This window comes from Cydia splendana, chromosome 8 (assembly GCF_910591565.1).
Source record: "Cydia splendana chromosome 8, ilCydSple1.2, whole genome shotgun sequence".
NCBI lineage: Eukaryota > Metazoa > Arthropoda > Insecta > Lepidoptera > Tortricidae > Cydia > Cydia splendana.
Window position 1 is genome coordinate 16,107,751 of NC_085967.1, and position 25,746 is coordinate 16,133,496.

General features: G+C 38.7%; 1 protein-coding gene across 8 annotated transcripts in view; it reads right to left on the minus strand.

The window, feature by feature from the left end:
• LOC134792919 (syntaxin-1A) overlaps positions 1 to 25,746 on the minus strand; it is a 91,822-nt gene that overhangs the window by 14,106 nt on the left and 51,970 nt on the right. For 5 of the 8 annotated variants that reach the window (XM_063764375.1, XM_063764376.1, XM_063764377.1 and 2 more), the window contains 5 exons: positions 20,624 to 20,723; positions 7,817 to 7,891; positions 6,901 to 7,157; positions 3,005 to 3,142; positions 1,196 to 1,306 (listed from right to left, as the gene is read on the minus strand). In XM_063764375.1, coding sequence (XP_063620445.1) covers positions 1,196 to 1,306; positions 3,005 to 3,142; positions 6,901 to 7,157; positions 7,817 to 7,891; positions 20,624 to 20,723 — 681 coding nt within the window. Of the gene's footprint in view, positions 1 to 284; positions 396 to 870; positions 1,307 to 3,004; positions 3,143 to 6,900; positions 7,158 to 7,816; positions 7,892 to 20,623; positions 20,724 to 25,746 lie in introns of those variants that run through there. The other 3 variants (XM_063764379.1, XM_063764374.1, XM_063764380.1) reach the window with 3 other exon arrangements.

Below are 25,746 nucleotides of genomic sequence, written 5' to 3' on the forward strand. Positions count from 1 at the left end.
GTCTTGGGTGGGTCTCACCCAAGACAGTAATTTTCCACTTTTAAATTTATTCTAAGCTTAATAGCATCGTTCGCAGACGTTTCTGCTTGTTAAAAATTAAAACTATAAAATCGTGCTTGCGACACGAGACAATTTTTCTCGTCCAAACGTGTGGTTCCATGCACGTGCAAAATGAGATTAGAAAAATGAGAAAGGGGAGATGTCATTAGATCCTCATAGCGGTCGCGTTAGTTGGCCCCTGGGTCCCCGTTAGGCGTCCGTTGTGTGTAAGGCTCGGTGTTTACCTTCCTCGCCTTGACGGCCCACTTGTGGGCACTCTTGAGCTCGACGTTGCCCGTGTCCACGTAGTCCTGCGTCTGCGTGACGTGGTGCTCGATGCGGTCCACGAGCTCGCCCTGCGCGCGCTAAGGGCAGCCGCGGCGGCGGGGAGGGGGACTGGGCTCGCGGATTGGTTCAAACGTGCGTTATATGACCCAGTGTGAGTTTTATTACAGGAACCAACCGAATTTTAGCTAGAATAATTAGTCCAGTTCAGGTAGTAAATAAAATGAATAGCCAGAAATAAAATACACCCTGGAGAATACCACAGACATGACACGACACCCAAAACGCGTGATACCACAATAGACATTTAGTGTTACATTAGTAGATATAAGAGTTAATATTAATTTTATATGTAAGAAAATTTGTTAATAGTTAGAAACGTTTTTGTGCAAGTTTTTATTTTTGCCATATAAACAAGTTAATCCGTAACCGTACACGAGGCGAGACAAATAAAAACTTGCAACACATCGAAAATATTGTTACATAATAACACGTTAAGATGAAATGTGAGAAGTAAATATTAGTAGTGGTTATTATATAACAAGAATAATATATACCAAATACCGAAGGCAAATTACGCACACACCGATGACAAAAGAACAGTTAGTAATCGAGGTTAGCCCGTTTCCATCCAGTGTTAGAGACAGCGAGTAGAACAGTTATTGTCACACAACAGTTAAAGCGGGGGTGTTTGAACCAATCACCGATTGATGTAACGAAAACAAAATGCGAGGTAACGTGGGAGTTGAACCATTCACAAAACATATCGCAACATAACAGGGGAAAGGGATCGGAGGGGGAGACGGGGGACAAACAAAACAAAAAAACGCATTAGCAACGAATGGCTGGTACTGGAATGATGACAACTCACCCGTCGAGCTTTGCTCTGATATTTTAGGGCCTTCTTTGTGTCTTGGGTAGCAGTTTGGACATAGTCCACAGCGTGCTCTACATGATACTCAATGCGGTCGATCATCTCTCCCTGCACCCAGAGGAACTTGTTTATTTGATTATTCATAAATACTAATGTACCCATAAAAAACAGTTGCTTTTAATCTAGGCATGTGCTTAACATTGTCGTGTCAGCAGATATCATGTTAATCGGCAATGAATTGTAGAAACATACATAAACATAACATACATGTCCATCGTTTACTTGCGTGTACTACACAATTTATATGCTGATGTCAATTACCGGTGTTGTATGCTGCGGTATTTATTTCATAGTTGAGGAATCTCTCTTACTCAGTACTTTGTCATTTTGAACAATAGTAAACGTTTTCTTGAATAGTGAAGTTTACGATGTACAAAACCATATATGCAACGAAACTTTGATGTTTCGGCAGTGCAATGTTGACGACGAGTCAACTGAGGATACCTCCAACATCCATACAAAGTGACTGAGCAAAAAGCATCCACGATCAGTTATAATTCCAGACAATGTAGCAAACAAGTTAATTTAAACGAAGCAGTAGATTTTGTGTGCAACTCTTAAGAGAATAAAGGTAATTCTCAGGTCAAGAGCATTTCTTTTAATCGCGTCCTGTCATGTATATCCATATACATGACAGGACATCCATTCCTTTTCTAATAAGCTATTATAATACCATTGCACCTTCAATAGTCAGTGACATCATGGGTGGTATAAATATAGTTGTAGTCCCTTTGCCACTTCACGTACTTAGGTATGTGTCGAAGTAATGACTCTGGGTCCTGATCAGGAACTTATTAGACTAAGGGCCAGTTGCACCAACCACATTTGACAGATTGATCAACGTCAGCCGGCGCCCCCCGGCGCTTTACTATGAAACTTTCCATACATAAAAATTTAGCGAACTCTTTATTATATGGAAAGTTTCATAGTAAACCGCCGCGGCGCGCCGGGTGACGTTAATCAGTATGTCAAGTGCGGATGGTACAACCGACCCTTACAGTATTACAGCAAGACATAAGTATTCAGTAAGCAAGGTATTGCAAGGGGCGTACTAAAACCCGTAGAGAATATGATGGCTCTGATGGCCGGATGTTTGTAATTATTTTTATGGCGGAAAGAGTTATCTTATTCTTCTTATAGCTAGTTAAACTCTATTACGTAATATTTGACATTGAAAGTTGCATCATTGCCATGTCATGATATGGTCCTGTTTTCATGCAAGTGTCATAAAAAATTGTTTTAATTAATATAATTAGTAATTTACGTTTCCAGTAGCTCAAAATAATGGTTTCAAGATTATCAACAAACTAGCCACAGTATTCCGTGTTAAAACTACCTCAAGTATGCAATTCAATTTCAATTTGATTCAATTTGATCTATAAATATCTAAATCTTTCGACAAACACACTCAGTCTTGCTCCAATACCATTATAGTCTGTATATTTAGGTATTTAAATAAAAGTAAACAAATAATTTGTACATTTTCGGGTAGTTATTATATATTTGTACGTATAAACGTAACTAATAATAGTTAACCAACCAAATACAAAACCGCCTGGATCTGTCACTGAAACACCCGACTTTAACCTACATTATTTGATCATGTAATGTTTTCATCTGCCCTCAACTGGCTTAAAGAGCCATTTGAGGGTACATTCTGTTTACTTTTATTTAAATACACATACAGAGTATAGCTATTCCAACTGCCGCTATCTGTTTATTAGTGTGTATGTGTGTGTGATTGACCTGGCTCTCGACAAGCATCGCCATGTCCATGAACATGTCGTGCAGCTCGCGGATGGACGTCTCCAGCTTGATGATGTCGGCGTGCCGCGCCTCGATGTCGGCCAGCGTCTGCTTGGCCTGCTGCGTCTCCATTATTATCTGGAAACGGGATTTAAATATGTTAAGAGTCATTCTCAAAGTGTGCTCCGCGGACCCCTATAGGGCTCTCCAAAACCTCTGTGGGGGCTCCGCGAGAAAATGCGAAAACGAATCAATAACCAGCTCTCCTACATCTTTGGTCCACAGTTAGTTCAGTTAGTTTATAGTTTCTTTTTTGTCAAACGACATTTTTTAATTTGGGGCTCCGTCAAATATTATGCTTTCTAAAAAGGTTCCGTCGCCAAAAAAAGTTTCAGAACCGCTGTGTTAAGCCAGAGTTGAGGTTGCCGAGCAGAATTGATTTAATGCGCTCTTCTGTTAGTAACGAGCGATGTCAGAAAGTGCAGGTATATTGTTCGAGTATCATGTCTTGCCCGATAAACGGGATCATAATATAAATGACGAGATCGTACTACTTGTTGGTAGTTGACAAAGGGGTGAAAGATTGTGCTACCTTTAGCAAAAATAGGTAGTAAAATAAAAAAGTAAATGAACAAATCAATTAATAAAAAAAGTCAATATCGGTAGTGCAAAACCGCAATAGAATTTTGTTAAAGGCTAATTGGATGCTGTTAAGCAATAATGTGTCAACCCACATTAATTTCTCAATAAGATGTCAACTCAATAAATTGACGCTTAAAGTTGACATTTTATTGCAAAATGGATGTGGGATGACTCATTTTTGCTAAACACCATCCAATTAAAGGACGATTATTTTTGTTCAATATGAGATGTGTGTTATTGTTTAGTTTACAATTGTACCTTATTGTTATTAGACTTATTAGAATGTAATATAAATAGATAACGATTCAATTATCAAGCAAAATAGGTAGGTATCATTATCATTTCCCCGTTACTAGTAAGTACCTATAAGTTTTTCATTGTAAGCATTATTCCTGAACGTAAAAACGTCAACAAAAACTGTATCAGATACTTAACAGGGTGACTTAACTATATCATGAATATTGTATTATGCTAGCACAAATGTGTTTCATGCATGATTCCCCGTTTCAACTGTGATGCCGTTCGATACAGGTATTTTATCGATCTAAACTAATTACAAAGTAGCTGCAGTCAATTTGCGTAATTGTTATGTATTACTTCATAGCACACGTAACACAGCAACCTAGTTTATACACGCGTGAAATACATATATTTCATATAAATTCGTCGTGAGTATTTTAAGCTCCAACAGATTGCTAGTAATTCAATAAAAGCGTGTGTCCAATTTATCACGCTTCGGAATTGCAGCGAGGAAATTTCAATCGAACCTTGTATTTGTTCCGCAAAAGGTAATTTGCCAGTTTTGCTAGTTGCAGAACTCTGATTCAGAAAGTATGTTTTATTAAAAGCTAAAGCCCGACCTACATTGACGGCCTGCACCTGGGAACATTTTTAATGAACAGCCATTATGCATTGTGTACTGCAATCTGCAGCTAAGGCCATTTAGAGATTATCCGTCGTGCATGTGGGTCAGTTGGTACGCGTGGAAATGGAAATGACGTTGAAATATTGTGTTTTAAGAGGACTGAATATCATCTATCCACCACAATTTACGTTTTCCCGACTGCATCCATTGCATTCTGAATGATGCCGTGATCTGCTCATTTACCAAAGCCCCGAGCTTTTTGGTCTAACTTTTTTTATTTTCATGAATTCAACTGCGCGACATAGACGCCTTCATCAGTGGCTGGCCGGAGAAGGCACTACAACGGGAGTTGTGGAAATCAGGGGGAGAGGCCTTTGCCCAGCAGTGGGACACTAAAACAGGCTAATATAAAAAAAAGAATTCAACTGCGGATGGCAAGCATTCCAATAGTGTGATTTAATTATGACAAAGTTATTCTTCAAAAAATATATAATGATATTTGGCATATAAACTTGGTTGCCTGGAAGAGATCGCTTTTTAGCGATAAGACGGCCTGTTGTTTACTCTTCTTAATTTTCCGTATTCTTTGTATTGTTTTCTGTATTGAGGTGTACAATGAAGAGTACCTAATTGTATGGTACTCATTTTATTGTAATATAAACATTACAAACATACAAGCCAGGATTCGAACCTACAACTTATCCGCATATTTTTCAAGGGCACAATGTAGTGTTCTGGCGACATTCCCAGAGGCTCTAAAGGCTTGACTCATCGATTTCTACTTCCGTACGAATTTTCGTGCGGCGCGGAGCTTCGTCGTTAGTTTCGTTTCCACTTGTAAAGAGCCAACATTAAATATTAGTAACGGGCGGTGGATATTTATTTTGCCGGCAAGCAGTAAAGTACTGGGAATCCAGTCAACAATGCCGTTACGAGACGTGCACACAAATTCTGTTCTGTGCCTTTGTTCATCAATTTTACTTTGAAGTGTAATTTTAGATGTTTTAACAATGAATATGATTGAATAATTTTACGGTTTAGACTCACTTGTTTTAAGTCACTCGCGCGACGTGTTTCGGAGAGCCTATGTCTCCTTTCTCAAGCACTAACAGTGCGAGCAGCGTTCACGACGGCCGTGTATCGTAAAATTATTCAATGTTAGTATGTCTCACAACAGTTTAAATTCAATGAATATGATGCTCAAGATTAGTTATTTATGTTTAATTTGACTATCCTGCGTCAATGGATGGTCCTGGAGAACTATTATACAATCTAATAAGGACATTAATGATGTTATGAATGAAGAAGAAATTTAGCTCTAAATATTTGGAGTAAAAAGCTACGTTAAAAATGGGGCTGGCCGCTTTTTGTAGACGTGGAAAAGCGACATTTCCCCAATACACTTATTTTAACGAAGGTGACTTGCGCTTACGGCCCTTTATATCAAAGTCCATTAGTCTTTACGGCTCGGAGAAATACAACTGACCAAAGCGTAAATAAAAAAATAATGTTATGTGAAAAACTGACGATTCGATGCAGTAAATCTATCTAAATAACTAAAAACGCACAAAGTGGATGAGGTTGGAAAAGGGAGATCTCGTCTCGACGAAGGTACTGCGATCATGTTTGGTAAAAGGGAGTTCAACATTACCTACCCTAAATTGACGTAGGTACATGTGTGTAGAATGTCATCACTATCATTACACCTTATAAAACAAAGTCCCCCGCCGCGTACCTGTTTGTGTGTTTGTATGTTTGTTCGCGATAAACTTCTGAACGAAATTTCATGCGGTTTTCACCTATCAATAGAGTGATTCTTGAGGAAGGTTTAGGTGTATAATTTGTTAACCCGTGCGAAGCCGGGGCGGGTCGCTGTCGCTATTAAAGTGAATAAAGGGAAAGAATTATCTTGACCTCTATCATCTGTCTCTCCAGGCCCCTGTTTCACCACGGTGTCATTTGTCACCTGACAGTGGCAATTCGCCGTACATTGCTGGTCCAACAAGTAAATATTGACGCTAAGTACCGTTATTACTCGTACTTATCATAAATTGACAGAAAATTGTCAGTGTCAAGTGTCACCGTGGTGACATAGGCCCCAGATGCCTCCTGAATGCTGTTCTTGTCTGTCTCTAAAGTTCGTCAGCGTCGGGTTGTACAGTCGCCATCAGATATATCGGAGCGGCCAAAGTGCTCATAAATATCTGAACACGCCTCTATTGCGTTAGAGTGCGTATTCAGATATTTTTGAGTACCTTGGCCGCTCCGATATATCTGAGGGCGACGTACTTGATCAACACTTGGATGGGTTACTTAAAGCCCGAAGTTGAAGCCAAAAGTTACTTAACGCTAGATTAGAGTTGGTACTAAAACTATAAGAAGTACTGACCCCTTGCGTGAAGACCGCGGGGTTGTCCTGCTCCAGCATAGTTTCCAGCTCCTCGTCCGTGGTGTTCCGGCCAGTGATCTCCAGCTGCCGCAGTATCCGGTTTTTGCACCGGTCCCGGTAGTCCGTCTGCGTGCGGTTGTACTCGGTCATCACTTCGACGAATTTGCGAGACAGGGTCGAGTGCTGTGTCTTTCTTATCCTGAGATCCGCCGATGATTTGTTAGAGTGCTCCTCCTGTTCGATGTTCTGCTCTATGTCTGTGGATTGTAGTCAATGTAGAAGTAGTACAATTCTTTCTTGTATACAAAATACATACAAATAACTACCAATTATTGTGCGAAGCTGGGGGAGAATCACAGACCAGATGAAAAAAACAAAATGAAAATTTTGGTCAAGATTAAAAAGCATTCAGGGCACGAAAACATTGAGCAACGTACTCTAAAAGTTTTCAATAAGCTGCGATGCCCGCGTTGAATGTCAAATTTTAAGTTTCGCTGTTGTACACAAAGGAAGTAAGTGGTGCATGTACACCTATTTGGCAATTTCTGTGTAGAGGAAGTTTCTTTGTCTGTGGAGAATGTGTATTTTCAGGCAAATCCAATTAGGTATAACTCTGGTCAATTGGATTTAACAGCATTTAAACAATAATACCTCACATTGTGGAGGAATGTTTCCAGACATTTAACGAAAAGCTTCCAAGCTTTTCCACGCTAGCTATTTTAATCTTACTTATGACACGCTTCCACAGAATTCAGCGCGCCAGGAAAACATTGAACTAATTAATAAAGGGAAGCATAACCTCTCACAAGGCTAAAACAGCCTTGCTGAAAGTTTCCCAGGAACAAGGTTAAGTACATTCTCGCTTGAGAATGTGTGAAAGTGACAATGGAAATTTGTACGTGTGAATCCAACTTACGTTTTAACTTTCCTCTGACTTTGTTGGCAGTTTTCTTAATATCAGCCATGAGATCTTCTAATTCGTTCTTTGTTTCTGAAATGAGACACGAAATGTTAGGGTTAAAGTTTATCAGAAGTTTCAGACCACTACTTAATTCGTACGTTAGCAAAATAAATTGATTTAGTATGAATAAGTTGAGCTAGGAGTAGTATTTCGATCCTGAATACTTCGTAAGTGTCTTAACCTATTCCGCTTATGTACTGTACTTGGTGACAAGTTGACAATATCGCAACAAACAAGTAATCACAAATAACTACAAGAGCGCTTCAGTGCACGTTCGGCGATAAGAAACTTCAGTCATTACGCGTCGTCCAGACAGGTCGGAACCTTCGCCTCGGGGCCAAACTTTGTGTAACATCGGTAATCGGTTTCGCAAACGCCGTAGTCCCACAAGGAAGTAAATTGAAAAAATAACGGAGATAATATTGAAGACATTTTAAATCATTTTTAGGTGTCAAGTATATTAGATACAGCTGATAAATGGATAACTGTTTATTTCCGCAATAAGATAAATCCCGCTGTCACCGGCAGGCAAGCTCGACGTCGATAACGGCAAATGAGAGAAAAATTACCGACATCGCCGACTCCCAGCGGCTGTGGATTCCGGGCCGAAGTTATCGGCTTATATAAAAGATTTGACTCATCCTCATATTAACGCCAAAGCTGTAGACTCGGATGAACTCCGGGCGCTCAGCTCTCGAAATATGGACGTCTTAACTTAACTCATCGACACGACCACAATTGATCCAGGATTTATGCTTAAATTTACGAGTTTTACGTAAGAACGCTCAGAATCGACAATAATGAAAAAGTATCAGTATATCCCGAGCAATTTATCAACAATATTGCTGTCTCAAATGAACAATAGAGCTAAGGCAAAAGTTTCCTTGTTAGGAATATGCAATATTCAGAACGCGCGCAACTAGTTTATTGGAGCTGGCAGCAACTAGACAGTTCTCTATATTCTGCATTAGGTACTTGAATTCTGAGCCACTTTGTACTTTGTTCCAGTAACCATTATAATAAAAAAAATATTTGAACACCTCGCATTCATAAAAATTTTCATTGTGGACTAGAATTTAAAGCAGCATGCTTATTTACTATTCTACTGTAAATAATTACGCTAAAGACACCCCATTTTTTAAGAGCCCCAATGAACAACGAACCTAAGTACTGTTGTAAATCATTTTGGCCTAATAGTGAATCCATCTGTTATTTATTCAGTGAGCAGGTGTGGATGGCGGCTAACGATAATGGGATTTTTCCACTCATCACGCACCGCACCAGGAGCATTCCACGGGCTGTCCCGTACAAATGCATTTTATTTCCTGTGTTGCGACTTTTTTTTCGGCATTTAAAGCAGGCGATAATTTTTCTGTGCATATTTTTGACCAATTGTCATAGAAAGGGAAACTCTTATACCTGCAAATCTTCAGAAAATTCGCGTTTGTACGGGACAAACGGTAGACAATTTCATGGAATGCCGCACCAGCGTCACGCAATATATTCCGCCGCGACCCGAGGGAGACCAGACCCTCAATCACTGCAGAACCCTAAGCCGGCTTTATAATTTGAAAAGCCTATCTGATTCAAGATTGACGCAAACACACCCGAACAAAGAACCGTAGCTTTTTGAGGAGAAAATGACCGATAAGTATAGAGATCTACAGATTACAATATAATGCAATTAGTTATTTATTCATAGCTCCTTTTTATTTTTTTTATTTTTGTGAATTGTGAGCTTAGTATATAATATTAGCCTATATAATCGCAAACAATCCTACTTTGCATTTGTATTGGCGATTCATCACTCCAAAAGCGAAATTCTCCGCTATTGATAATAATGACATGAATGAAAAGATCGAATGATTTATTTATTCGAAACACAAAAACAACAACACAACAAACTAGAGAGCATAAAATGACCAGTATAGATAACATATACATATATGGCTATATTTGCAATTCGGGCATGATTACTTCGAGTCTTATTTTTCCTTTTGAAATGGAAACCTCGAATACTGCCCCTACCAACACAGCTCACGATTTCATTAAGTGTCTATTACTGCCTAAACTCAAACTCAACCGCTTTCATATGGAGGACACGGAAATCGCATTTCCTCTCCAAGTAAACGATCGCATGACAAAATACGATCAGCCATTGACAGGCGTCGGTAACGTCATCACAACAGGTATACGAGTAGGTATACCTATCACGCCTAAAACCTCTGAATAATACATTTCTACTAGGTAAACTGTCTATTTATAGAGAATCATCCCAAATATTTGCTGATTTATATGGATCTCCTTTTCACCGCCAGCCCGCCGAAAATAAAACGTGTTACTATAAATACATCTCTTTCGATATAACGAATCCGTTTAATCACGATCTAATTTAATAATGATAACAGATGAAATGAATTTACCATTTGTGTTTCACGAGGTCATTAAAAGTAATGCTGATTCTTTGATAGCTTACGCAGACTATTAATCTTAGGACTGTGAATCTGAGGACCTTTGTTCTTAACCTTATATGTATATTTTATCTTTATTTCAAACCAAATAATATACGATTGTCAGTACTGGTACGTTACAAATAAATAGTAGATAGTAATGAGCCGAATTACCTTTACGTGGCTCATTAAAAACATAAAGTAGCACAATTAAATGTGAAAATTACGTGAGGTACTTTATATTCGTGAAAATTTGCCAGTAAAAGTAACGTCAAGTCCGTTTGCGAGTTTTATAAAGTAGCATAAATTTTTTTTATTTTTGGACATGAATAGGTTACATCAATCCACTCGAAGCTGGCATTAAAAACCCTAATAGACAGACTATATTGTACTTGCTGTCATGTATACAGCAAAGTTTGTTTATGTCTGAGAGTTACCTAAATCTTCAGATTGGGGTGCAATTTCCATAAGAATTATGAGTCGGTTCAAAAACATTATGCAGACGGCTGTTACTTTGTGCTAGTCGGACGGTAGGTACGTTTGTTTGAAACTTGGAGAAATACGCAGCTATATCTCGTAGACAGTTGTCCGCTGAGAAAGCAGAATCGCCTTAGTACCGATCCACAATCAAGATAAATACTACATTCACTGTAGCCAAGTAAGCTATTTCGACCCGACGACTTATTCCAGTCCAGTGATCCAGCGGGCTAATCCAGTCCAGTGCTGGACTGGAGCATATCGTTTACATTATTCCAGTCTGGGATCGTTTACAATATACGCGCCGAATTGGGTGAGCTGAAATGAAAAGTTGACGGTCTCTCCAGTCACTGGAATGGGTACATTCCAGTGTCGGTTCACATTATTCCAGTAGCATTCCAGCACTGGATTGGATTGCTGGACTGGAATGCTACTGGAATAATGTGAACCGGCCAGTAAACCTTTACTATGATGATGATATTTTTCGCATATGTAAATTTTGCTACTTGTAAACAGAACTGAACCCAGTTGTAAAATATAAAAAGATTATTAACCACACTCGGTGAAGCTTTTGACACAGCATTGCAAATCCCGTGAAACATAAGCATTATTTACTCGCACGTTAATGTATATTCACAACTCTGTAAACGTATTAACGACGCTTGCGGTTGCTCATCAGCCTAGCAAATAAAATAAAGCCAGAATTTAATGGATGGAATGGACTTAATGAAATGGATTCACTACTGAAATTAACTATTTTAATAACGAAGTTATTTTAATTTACACACATTAATTAACTTAATCGGATTAAGACTGTTGCTTTCCGTATAAAACGGGCAGCAAATCATAAACATGTGTTCGTTAGGTTGGTATTTCACCTGACCAATTTGAGTGCTCGTGCTCTCACTAAGCAAAATGTGAGACGCAAATACCCAGTGGACAAAGAAATTGGACAGGTCGAATACCACCCTTAGGAACTTTTGAACTAATAAACTGCAGGAATACGTAGTTCATTTTCCTTTGTTAATACGATTCTTTTTTTTATGTCAATCTAGGTTTGTTTTACTACTGTTGCTTGATAGGTACTTGATATTATAATAATAATAAACTACAGTCAGCTGCAATACTATCTAATAGAACAACGCGTTCAAAATATGCCCCCTAGAGACCCACTCTACTACTTACATAGGAAAATTACAACGTCAGTCCACGTCGAATAGACAGTGATGTTAATTCTATGGCCGACACTATTTAACGCTGAATGTACACGAAGAGCAGATTGAAAACTCTGACAAAAGCCACTAACTCAACAATAAACTATCAAGTATAGAAAGCATTCACGAGAAGTAACGTTGTTGTTTCAGGACTCCCTCGCGGAACGTTAGCACGCCATTTTCCCACAGTACGGGCATAGAGAAATATAGTAAACATAGAGTGCTTCATGCTCACTCTATAGATCAGTTTTGGTCCCAAAACGACTATTATTTTCGTAGTCGACATCTAGCATAGCAGCGGTACTGATAATTCCGCTACTTGATAAGATGTCTAAGCGTCGCGACTCACGAAAATTGTATCGAACAACAATTTACAACTAATATTAAAAGCAGAAGGAGTTGAAAATAGAGTTCCGCTTAATCAGGTTATAATATTAGCTGAAAATTGTTGGACATTAGACTTTTCGGTCGTCACAACATCTATTGTCAAGTAGCAGTACTGATAATTCCGCTACTCGATGCTAGATGTCGACTACGAAAATAATAGTCGTTTTGGTACCAAAACTGATGTATGGAGTGAGCACTCCATGTATTTTTTTCTCTATGGTACGGGATTGAGCTGAAGTTAGCATGTGCCCAGGCATTTCAGAGATGCCCATATACGAAATTGAATCGCTATTTCCGTAGTAAAATTCTCGAACGGTTGACGTAAACCTAGTTTTCTATACCCTTGCATTTCACAAAGGTTACTTGCGATTGCTTACCGAAAAATGTGTCGCTCTCACTAAGCAGTAAGTAATAACAACATACTATACAAATTAGATATCTAAATTTGAAAAGAATACTTTGAATTGAAAGACAGGTAGGTAGTCTTTAAAAATAAGAGTTCTAGTCGGAAAGGTTCTTTTGAATTTCAACCTCTCTCTTCCTCCTTGCGTTGTCTCGCCACAGCTCATGGGAGCCTGGGGTCCGCTTGGCAACTTATCCTAAGAATTGGCGTAGGCACTAGTTTTTACGAAAGCGACTGCCAATGCCATCTGACCCTTCAACCCAGAGGGGAAACTAGGTCTTACGATGTTTTCCTTCACCGAAAAGCGACTGGTAAATATCAAATGATACGAGTATATCGTACACAAGTTCCGAAAAACTCATTGGTACGAGTTGGGGTTTGAACCCGCAACCTTCGGACTGAAAGTCGCACGCTATTACCGCCAGGCTACCAGCGCTCCTTTTTTTCAGCGAATTTCAACCTCTATGAAGTGAGAATAGAGTTGAAATCTTGTAGCAAAAACAAATATATCAATATTAAAACAAACTCAGCAACTTAGTAGGTAAATATAACATCAATAACTGTCAAACATCTCCAAGAGATATTCATCGCCCTTTTATAAATGGAAATAAATATCCACCCTCCCACGCACCCAACTGCGTTATTAATAGAGTAATCGACGAAATAATGACTATAATAATAGTCATTATTTCGTGATAATCATTATAATGACTATATTCTGTACTTTGGGGTCATCCATTAATTACGTCACACGTTTAGGGGGAGGGAGGGGGTCAAGAAAATGTGACATATTGTGACATGGGGGAGGGGGGAGACACAAACTTTGTGACGTCACTTTAACTTCATCAGTAACCGAAATTTTTTTTTTTAATCATTTTATTCGCTGTACATTTAAATAACAAGTTTTTAAAACGATAATCGTTTTTATTCTTTTAATTTTCTTTCCTAAGCAGTTTTGGGTTATAAAATTACTAATATTTATATCGTCAAAAATATTTTGATAAAATATTAATAATACTTAGGTACTTACTTAATTCGATTTGGCGATTTCGTAGAAAAAATGTGACGTCACACTAGGGGGGAGGGGTTTGCCAAATGTGACCAAATGTGACAGGGGGGGGGGGGGGGTCAAAAAACCTAGAAATTCGTGTGACGTAATTAATGGATGACCCCTTTCAGTAGAAATATAATGTAACCTAATACCAAGAATATACGGTAGCGTGCTAGCTTAAGAGGGTGGTACGAATCCCACTTAGAAATGAAAATACAATACCATTAATACCAATTATATTTCATGTAAATTGAGTTTGTGGGAACGCATAAAACTTTTGCTCAAGGAGAAAGCAAGTACCTACCCAACAAACAAAATATCCTTATAAAATTAAATCTATAAGGGTTAAACACTCATAGTTGTTTTAAAATAGTATTCATTATGTCAAGGTACCTTTTAACGGCTCATTATAAGAAGATTTGGCTAATATTACCTTTATTCTTATAATTTGGCCATGTACACGTTAATAAATCCAATTAATATGGCTACAATAAGGGTTCAAAATGTTTTGTTCTTATAGAGGCTCATTATAAGAAGATTTGGCTAATATTACCTTTATTCTTATAATTTGGCCATGTACACGTTAATATATCCAATTAATATGGCTACAATAAGGGTGCATAATATTTTGTTCTTATAGAGGCTCATTATAAGAAGATTTGGCTAATACTACTTTTATTCTTATAATTTGGCCTTGTACACGTTAATAAATCCAATTAATATGGCTACAATAAGGGTTCAAAATGTTTTGTTCTTATAGAGGCTGGTTACATTGCTTTTTAGCTGTATAATATTCAAAGCAGTGTAAAGGCTTTTAATGTGGCCAATTATTCTTATAAAGGTAATGCACAAGATAACTATGACGCTTTTTGACTCATAGGAGCATGTTATTAGATACCTATCCGACAAAAAAAAAATCTAGAACAATCTGATATCAAATTATCAGCAGTGGTTCCGTAGAGGATCATGTTATGGAACATGAGTATTTTGTTTCTCTTTACAATTTTGACAGAATATGAAAGTAAGTTAAATATAAATATATATGGGACATTTTACACAGATTGACCCAGCCCCAAACTAAGCATAGCTTATACCCATAGCTAGCTATGGGTACTAAGCGACGATATAAACATACTTATATGTACATAGAAAACAACCATGACTCAGAAACAAATAAATGTATTCTTCACACAAATAAATGCCCTTAGCGGGATTCGAACCCAGGACCATCGGCTTCGCAGGCAGGGTTACTACCCACTAGGCCAGACCGGTCGTCTTGTTGCAATTGTTGCTAAATTTTTATGTATTCACGACCAATCACAACGTGTAATGGTAAATTTGGATGAGTTGGATGTCTACAATAATTATAACTTTTTCTTTGTATAAAATGTGTCCAGTTCCATGGCCATCTCATGTTATGTAAATTGAGACCTCTTGATTTTAAAAATTTGACAACTTCCGCGAAATACTACCATTGTATAATATGCAGACATGGAAAATTTACATGAGTACATAGATAGGCATGGAATTTCACTTGTGAGAAAGGAACCCTAACTATATGTAAAATGGCGAATCATAAGCAACATCTGTTGCTATTATAAAGTTTTAACTCTCATAGAGTATTTGTAGACGATGTGCTAATTCCTTTTGCTCTTATAATGGCCTTGCTCAAAACATGACAAAATAATTAACCACACTTTTAGCACAAAACCGCTTAAATACAAGGGCGCGTTGATAATACAACACACTGCATATCACATTTTATCATGAAATTAAATTCCCACACAGTTTTCATAATAAATATGCAAATATTCGGGTAATCTATATTTCTATATATAAAAATTCAATTTCATTTCAGCAAAATGGATGACCCTTGTTAATTTATTGTCAAACTGTTACAAAAAAAGTAAACCACTAAGAAAAAAATACCTATTGCAGAGTCATAAACGCACAGTTATAAATCCCAAAGACTTTTTAAGAGCCTCTGTTTTGCCGTTATGAGTTTTACTCCCTTAAATCTGATGATAACAAAACGTGTATAAGGGCTATTGCCCTTATTAATGCTTTCAATATGATTTGTACAAGTATATTAGCTTTTTAAGAGCACTTTCCTTGCTATTATAAGTTGGACTTCCTTGTTGCGTGTCATAATAAAGCACGTACAAGATTAAGAAAGCTTACAATAAAGCAACTACAAGGGGGATATAAGGTAATTGTCCTTATAATTTGTGCCCAAATGCACCCTTATTAGTGATAATATGGCTCATATAAGAATATTATTTTTGGCATTTTAAGCCACTACAGGAGGAATTTTTGTTTGTTGGGTACATATAGTTGATCCGACAGCGATATTAGTTTGATACGTAAAATGCATAGCGGGGAATGAGGTCGGTTATAATAAGTGTGTAAAAAGTTATCGTCAGCTTGTTCGATATAACGACAGGCAACGATGGCTTGTTCGAGGCAATTTAGGTCGGGTCAATTGGTGATCGTGACACTGCTGGAGGGACCGCGCTATTGTCGCGAAGCGCTTCAAGATCACGATCTCGCACCTTCATTAATGTATCAGAACATGCGGTATACATTTTTTTTTATTATAAACTGACCGGCGATTACGGTCAGTGGTGTGACGCAAAACAAGGCAGTTGGGCAAGCCAGAACTAATTTACTGTCATATATTTCTTCAAGCTTTTGAAATAGGAATTCAATAATTTGTTGGCCATTGACCACTCCTCTGAGCTCTGACATCAGTCGCCCAGTTTAATAGTAAACTGCGGTGGTTTTAGGGGAGTGGCTGAAGTGCAGTTATAACACGAGTAAGATTAAGCCGTAACAAATATGCGAAATTCTTCTCGCTTCTAACTTTTGTGTTTTTGTTGAAGATCCAAACAATTAAACCACAATTAAACTTAAATCACCTACATACATATACAACTGAATAACTTTTAAACTTCCGAGCGATGCGTCAAATTTATGTGCGAAAGTCAAAGTTATTGCCTACTAACTCGTACTTTAGGTGAGAAAATTCAAAGTCAGGTAGGTAAGCGTTCCCAGCGCGTTACGAACTTGCTTGAAACCACTACCCGAGCATTCGTCCCAGGGTAACCAGTACAAGTATAATTTCCGATTTCGCATACCTAGTAAGTACTCGAGGTCATGCTTAGATTGGTTCGCGTTGGTAACCATGAGAATAAAGGCCCTTAAAAAGAAGAGGTGGGCGCAAGGGCGTGGGGCGATCGCCCTCATCGCCGTGGGGCTTTCGTTAATTCCAGCTAATCTTGCGTCAGAATCAGCCCCAACAAAACCTTCACTCATTAGTCATAAAACGAGTACAAATACAACAGCGTTAAATTTGGCTAAGTTTATCGTCAACCGTAAAACAGGCGAATTCGTGTATAAGCAACAAAATTAGATTAGGACTTATTAGGTACACTTATTCGTGAAATGGGTCGAGGGATATCACATTATATATTTATTAGGTTGTTTATAAATGATGATACAAGGGATCTTTTATACATATGGAACCCGGGTAAGATTTATATATCTATTTTTGTCTACACAATAGAATATGAGTTATGCCTATATTAATATTGTGCCCGACGTTTCATGCTGGACGTTACCAAGTTTATTCAAGCTTAAAGTCGATCGGGTGATTTTACACGAAATATTAATATTAATATTATGACAATTAATTAGAGGGCACAACGAATATACGGATTTGGATAAAATGGTCACGCAATTAACCCAGTTACGGTTTAACATATAAATACGACACTTTTTATTTTACCCCGGAAGTACCTAATCCCCAATGGGGGTAAAATGGGGAGTAGAGGTTTGCATGGGAGGGCGATGCCGATGCCCGCCGACTCCAAAAGCTCGTTTCATTGTAATACATACTATGTGAATAGTTGCTAATTGCTATAACTATAAACATACATATATAGGTACACGCAACATGCGCTAATGTGCTACGGGACGGAGCGTACTCGTAGAGCATGAATGGCCGTTTTATTTAGTTTGATTCGGTAATCGACATGTGGTTTGAGTCAGCGATGCGTCATCGGTGAGCTGCCTTCGCCAGCTCCGACGCCGAGACGCCGCCCCCGCCTTCTTCTCGTATATGTTTAATACTCTTCCAAATTGTCTAGTATTGATCAGAAAACTTACTCACAGCAAACACAGACCAAGAAGCTATTATAACTACCGTACATGTCAACTATCACAAGTCAAAAGTGTGAATGCGACGACATTAAAAGGTGTGTCAAGTCATCAAACGTCGTTGGAACAATTAAAATTGAAAATAACGAGTGGCTGCTTGGATTCCTGTTCACATCAAATTCCCAGACAATATGTCCTTTATCTATGGCAGCTACATCTCGTTTACTAGCCGCCGTGTTATCGTGAGAGCCACAAAATCTTGACATGATATCTGTTTCACTTAATAGTGTAGAACAATAGAAACTAAAGTTTTATGTGTATTCTATTATATATAGTTTTTATTTTATTATTTGCACATCTTTGTCGTCTGACCTTACGTAGATTTACCGCCGTAGTTTTTCAATAGAGGCATTAGCATATGTAATTATAGTAGCGTTCTAGCGTTACACGAACTCTTACGCTGCATGATACCCATCTACATATTTCATTAAAATTATGAAATGTTGTTAACATTGTAAGTTAGGTACGTCATTTCGTAAACAAGGTAGTTAATAACATAGTACAGCACACTTTTATTTGTATAAATCTCGATTTGCGTAAAATGTATGTATAAATTTAATATTTATTCATTTATTTATTCTTAAGATAGCTGTTGCCCTTTAAGCACTGTGGTAATTCACCATTGCCGTTAAAAACTCACACAAAACTTAGTTTTAATGACTAAAGTAGTTGGAAATTTTACTATAGTTTCGTCCTCCAAACTGATCAACAAGGACAGTTAATGGAGTCTAACGAAGTATTCCATGGAATGGCACGATCCCGCTAACTCCCACGTCTTCCCACGGCGCAGATATACGAACGCCCCCGCACTGCAAATGCCACCAACTTCGATCTATCCCGATCAACTAACTTAGGCCACCTAGGTCGTGACGTCGCGTCAACAGATAACTCGTATATATAGGTACACTAGGTACTTACATAAAAAAATATTATTTTCTGAAACTTTCAACAGTGTGATGTGTGTGAGTAAATTACATATCTAAAGGATTTATTAGAGATGAATTTTCTCGGGTAAAAGCAAAACCATTATAAATAAAACCTTAAATTTCCCTACACGTAACGTATACGAACCACATGTATCTCAAAAACAGTCTAAGATACTTAATTATAATTAGCATACTCAGTCGGCCCCAAAACGGCAACTTTAGAAGGAGAGTGTTAAGTAATCAAATCATGTAATCCTCGCCTGCATAATTTCCTTTTGTGGTATTTTCATGTTGATAATTTCACGAAATACCTACATAGAAAAAGTGTCTTATTTCGCATGGTCTAATAAAACATGGTCTTCTATTCCCAGAGTGACACGGGCCTACGTCACAATAACATTGCCACTTTATTTCAAGATAACATGTTACATGGGTACATTATACCCATGGTTAATAAGTTAAAATATTTCTTTATAATTTTATAATTTTCATTTATATGTATTTTATCTTAAATTTTACAATAACACGTCATTTTTAATTATTCGTTAGCAATATCTTCCGATTCACGACAGAAATTTCAGACGTTCGGGTAATTCTGTTTACACTACTGACAACACAGGATAGCGCTGTCACATTTGACAATTCGGATCTAGATAACTTCATGCCCTAACCGTCATCCTTGTCGAACGCGTGTTAATTGTTATTTCCTTCTCGCTCAGTGTCAGCAGTCGCAGTGTTTTCCAAACTTTTCACGCCGTAAGCTTGGTAATTAATGTGTAACTGTGAATTAGTTTTTCAAACGTTTGTCTTGTATAGATAAATAAAGTTTAATTTAATACATTAGATTTGTTTTATTTTACTATGTTTCTACATGAATAACTTAAAATTAATGCCGTTAAAATAATTTTCACCGTTGGTTAAAATTCTCCCACATTTTAAAGTTTGAGAACCTGTAAACAGCATGATGACGTAGGCCCGTGTCGTGTCAGTTAGGTCATACGCGAATCTCGGAATAGAGTACCAGGCGGAGTATATTATTATACCATGTTATTTCGTGTGTTTTTTAATGCAAGACGGTTGCACCAAATATGCATGTATGAAAAGTTTAACAGGTCTCTATGGGATGGCAGCCGATGCCGCCAGCTTTGAACAGTTTGAACTACTTAGGTACCTACTTTGAATTTGATCAGTTCGTTGGTAGTGTGCGAGGTGCAACTAGCCCTGGTCTATCCAAAGAGGTTTTATCGACGTTTACTCTATTTATTTATATTATATTTTACCGAAGCGCTTGATTAAAAACAACTCTAAAAAGTACCCTTTGCAGTATTTGCAGATTGTTATATAGGTTCTAGATAGGATTAACGATAATAAAGACAATAGAAAATAGAAGAGGAGTACTAATTGGACATCTGCTACGACACGATGTGTTCCTAAAGAACATAATAGAAGGAAAAATAGAAGAAAAGAGAGGATGAGGAAGACCGAGAATAAATTAATTCAACCAAATAAAAGAAAAGGTTCAGGTCGTGTCGTACCAGAAGGTTAAGGATTTGGCTCTGCCAACGGACGAGTTGGAGATTGCTCCACCGACAAGAGCACAGCTCTTAAATATAAAGAAGAAGATATAGGTACGTACTTTCATCTGATTGCGGTGCTGATAGGATGGCGCTGTGCTTCTTCTTCACCTCCTCCACGTTTGCTTGAATCTTGTCTATCATCTCCCGTATCTCTTCCACCTGTTAACAAACACGTATTTTAAATAAAACGCTGTATCTTATCGTTTACCTTACTTACGGAAATATTTGAGCGCAATAGTTTTATTTCTCATACAGGTTTTCAGACTGTAACTTTTCTCTTCAACTAGGTACAAGGTTCTAATACACCGAGTCCAAACTCAATAAAGTCGCCTTGTTTGAAAGGGGACTCCCTCTGGTCGCATAACAACTTTTGTCATATTTTTAATTATCATAACACTTTATGCATAAAATTGTAAGTCATAAAAATCTTTAGTCAGAATTATTCCTGAGCATAACTGGGTTTTTGTCATAAATGAGTTATGACATATTTTTTATGGTCATTAATTTAATTCGCATAAAATTTTAAGTCATCTGCTTGATATCCATAATTGTTTTTCGGTCGAAGTATTGCAGTGCAAAGTATTAATATAGACATAAAAAAATAAGTCATATTTTTAGTGGTCATAATATGTTTTTTCGTAAATGTTACAAGCATGAACAATAAATATGTATGGTTGTGAAGCAAATATTACTTTAGTCATAATCATAACCACAGAAAGACCGTATAAAAGAGGAGACCCAAGGAGAGGAGCCCCCCCCTCCACTAGGAGAAACGGTTTTATAAAAGAAATTAATCATAGATATAGATTTATTCAAATAGTAGGTAGGTTAGGTTCGTTAGGTTTCTTTAGATGCCCGAAGGGCAAACTACGCAGAAATAGGAGCCCCGGGTGAGCGGGGCTCCGTCGAATTAAGTGTTTGGACGGAGATTAGGGCTATCAATAACTAAGTATGCCTTAAACCATTATGGTTGATAATTATTATGCTACAAAAGTAACAAAACGTTATACGTAAAAAACATTAAAAGTATCGACAAAAATGCTTTTAGTTGGTATGACATTTGATTCATTACAATTAAAACCTAAATGCACAAAAAATATATGACAACTGCTGAGTATGTCATCAAATATTATGGCTAAAAATGTATGACACAATATAATATGACTTTTTATTTATATGCGCAATGATGATTATGACACAAGTTGTTATGCGCATCAAAGATATGACTTAAACTTGTATGCAACCCAATATGGACCCGTTTGAAAGGCTCTATGACCAGTTGACCATTTTCGGCCTTCATCATATCAGGTTGATGGTACCATAAGAATACATTGTAAACGTTGGGTATGCTAAATTTCTGCTCGATTGGAAAACGGTAAGTTGGTCTAATTAAACTTTAAATATTTGATTAATTTTAATAGAGACAGGGAGACAGCTAAACAATATAAAATCTTGTATACAAGCCTTTTGAACCCCTTACTGCATGTCATAAAACATTTTTGTTTAATTTTGAACTTTAATAGCTGTCGTGTAGAGTTGAATATTATAACCGACATATACATATGTCTGCGCAAGCGGCGGTTAAAGGGTTAAAAGCTTAAAATTATCATAAGCAGCTAAAATCCGTCTTTACACTCTTTGCCAAAGCCAGAAGGAAACCTTGATTTTTTATTGTAATGCGTACATATTTTGTAATTTTTTTGAATATTCAATTTATAAAAAGCCTTACCTAAAATCAAAGATAAATAAATAGCGTATAATCAATCAAGTAAAAGTATTTTGTTAATTAAGACGCATTAAAATCGGCCTTAAGAAATCACTTTCAGTTCTCAAGCTTCATTAAACTTTCATTAACAACGTGGGTGCTAATCAATTTTGTTTTCCCATTGAAAACCTGTGCTCTTACAGAGCGTAAAAAGCTGAAATTAGGTCAGCGAGTTTATGTACAAAAGTATTATGTAGCATAGTTAAGATTGGATTGGAACACCCGGGTTCCAATCACTAAATGAACCTGGATGATTTGGGCAAATCGAATGTTCAGTGCGCTTTCCAATGTTGCGACGGATTTCGAGTGGATCAATTGCGAATGCCAGACGATTATGATTGTCACGTATGTAAAAAAAGTAATCATTTATGAAATTTCGCTTAAAAGTAAGTGTACAGAAATATAGAACTGATAATAAAAATATGTATAAAAATTTCGCTTAAAAGTAAGTGTACAGAAAGATAGAACTGATAATAAAAATATGTATAAAATACATAAAATTCAAACTGTCCGTTAATTTTAGCATTCTTATCTTTTATCAGTAGGGCCATATTCTACAAAAATGAAACAATAATAAGAAATAATTGTCAATGACGTACTGAAACAATAATCAATCGATTGCTTCAATGGCGCCTGTCAATTTGTTCAATCAGAAAATCAAGTAACTCCGATTCACAGCTTTAATCGGTGTTGAAAACGGTCAATAGTAATTGTCAATCACGTGAAATGTGCATCATATCATAACTGATCGTACGGCTGTTTTACCCTAGTTCGCCTGAAAACATGACGCACGCTGGCCGGTTCTCGTGCATACGATGAAAACGCGATGAATGAAGTTAATTACTCATCGAGCTCAAAAGTTTTTTAATGCAGATGGGGTTTGGTGTTTGGTACGGACTTTTATCTTTCAGCCCAGCAAATACTATGACGACTTGTGTGGTATATATATAAAAATATATATACAAATTGGCACTCAGCCAGCCATATCAAATATTACGAACCAGTTTTCCACCAGTGCATAGTTTATTGGTTTTAATAATAAGTGTGTTTAATTGATGGTTGGAATATGTCTGATTTTACACAACTATTGGAATACGTGATGTTTACTAATAACTTGCTGACAATCTTGACATTATTAATAATATAAATCAAAAAAAAAAAAAAAAAAAAAAAAAACCGCTCTGACAATGACAGACGTCTCGTAAATTTTATTTGTTATAATTATATTTTTATACGTTTTTATTGTTAAAACTATTGTGTATTTTGCCATCAAATGAACCTTCGACCTGGCTGAATATGTGGAAACATAAAATATCGGAGTATAATACGTGTAACTCAAATTTTATACACACGCCACGGACATGACGTTTGTTTGACAAAACGGTCAACACAATATTACGGTAAAACGTATAACGTATGAAAACAATGATTACGAGGAGTCAAAGACGTGCAGCGGAGTCGACTAACAACGCACGACCACCACCCCCGCCCGCCCCGTCCAGTTCCTCGTCCACATCGTCGTCAGGCGACGAGTTCGCAACGCCGCCTGACACTGACGGGTTCAGTGACGAGGGCGGGCCGCCGCCGCCGCCGCCACGACCACCTGCGCGACGAGGGCGGCCACCGCTGCCGGCACGCTTGGGGCCTGCGGGACATCCTGCCCCGCCCACGGCTCCCGCTACCGGTGGTATAGTGCGACGCATGCGATGGACTCGAACCATGAACGAGAATGTCATGCGCGCCTATTATGGGGCTACAGAGGGGGGAACACAGCTATCCGCCTATCGTTCAAGAATACTGCCTCTGTTTCAGGCTCTTGAACCCACCATCACCGTGTCGGAGCAGCGATTATCGGATCAGGTGCGCGTCATTCAGCGGCTAAAGCGCTTGGATGACGCGACACTTGATCGGCTTCGCCAGGAGGCTCTCTCTGCTCGCGCGGACTCCACCTCGGTGCGAGATCTACCCGCCACGTCGCCGGATCCGGTGCCCGCACCCGACCTGGCACCGGCGGCGCCACGGGTTGATTTCTGTACCGACGAGGGGGACTTCGCGAGTCAGAATGTGAGTACGACTGCTAATGAGCAACTGAGGAGGACTTTGGAAGAGGCGATTACGCAGTATCGCGCCACAACCAACTCTAGGCCACGATTACCACGTCTGCCTATGAATAGACGCAATCTAGCGCTAATGGGAGCCCTAAACGCTTTACTAGAGCCATATTTACGGACTAGTAAAGATTTAGATGATACGCACTCGATCATGTACTGCGGAGCCATCGCGGCGTGCCGTGTTGCTCGCGTCAAGTTTCCGGACGCTGAACGTGCACCTAGGATCGTCGGAGGTGTCCCTGCATGGCAAGCGCGGATCGAGCGACGTATCAGCTCGTTTAGGACTCTCATCGCAAAGCTGATCTGCTTCAGGGGGGGCAACAATCGCCCCCGAGTAATGCGCTTTGTGAATCAGGCGTTCGCGGGGACGGATATCAGGCCCCGCGACTACATGGCCAATGTCACAGAGCGCATCGACTTTCTAAAGCAGAAAGTCTATGCATGGGCAAACCGTATTCGCCGCTACAGAGAGCGTGTGGATCGATTCCAGCAGAATCGCCTTTTTCAAAGTGACCAAAGGAAGGTGTACCGAAAGTGGGAGGAAACCAACCTTCGTACGCCCGACACGCAGCCGCCGGATGCTACTGCCATGACTGAGTTCTGGCGTAGCATCTGGTCGGTGCCTGTCGGACACACCGAGGGGAGTTGGATGAGTGTTGTCGAGCGTGAGTGCGAGACCATCGAACCTATGGGGGCAGTCACCATCAGCCCCGATGACGTGAGTTGTGCCATCCGCACGGCCCAGAACTGGAAAAGTCCTGGGCCGGATGGATTGCACAACTTCTGGCTAAAGTGGTTCCGATGCTCGCACTCGCGCTTGGCAGCACAATTTCAACAAGCCCTCGAGCTTGGTTCTCTCCCACCTTCCTTAACAACTGGTGTCACCTTCCTGCTCTATAAGTCCGGTAGTACCACGGAAGCGAAGAACTACAGACCCATCACATGCTTGCCTACACTATACAAGCTCCTTACATCCATCTTGAGAGCAAAATCAACGCGCACATTGTTGCAAACAATATTCTGGCTTCCGCTCAAAATGGATGTAGGGTTGGGTCCCGTGGTACTAAAGAGCTCCTCCTCATAGACATGACCATCTGCCAACAAATCCGGCGGAACAAGGGGGCCCTCTCAGCCGCTTGGATTGACTACAAGAAGGCCTATGATTCGGTGCCTCATTCATGGTTGGGGAGGGTCTTAGAGTTGTATAAAGTTGATGCAGCTTTGAGAGCCTTCCTAAGCACGTGTATGGGGCAGTGGACCACAGTCCTTCGTCAACCAGGAGGCGGGGATGACCGCCTTGGCCCGC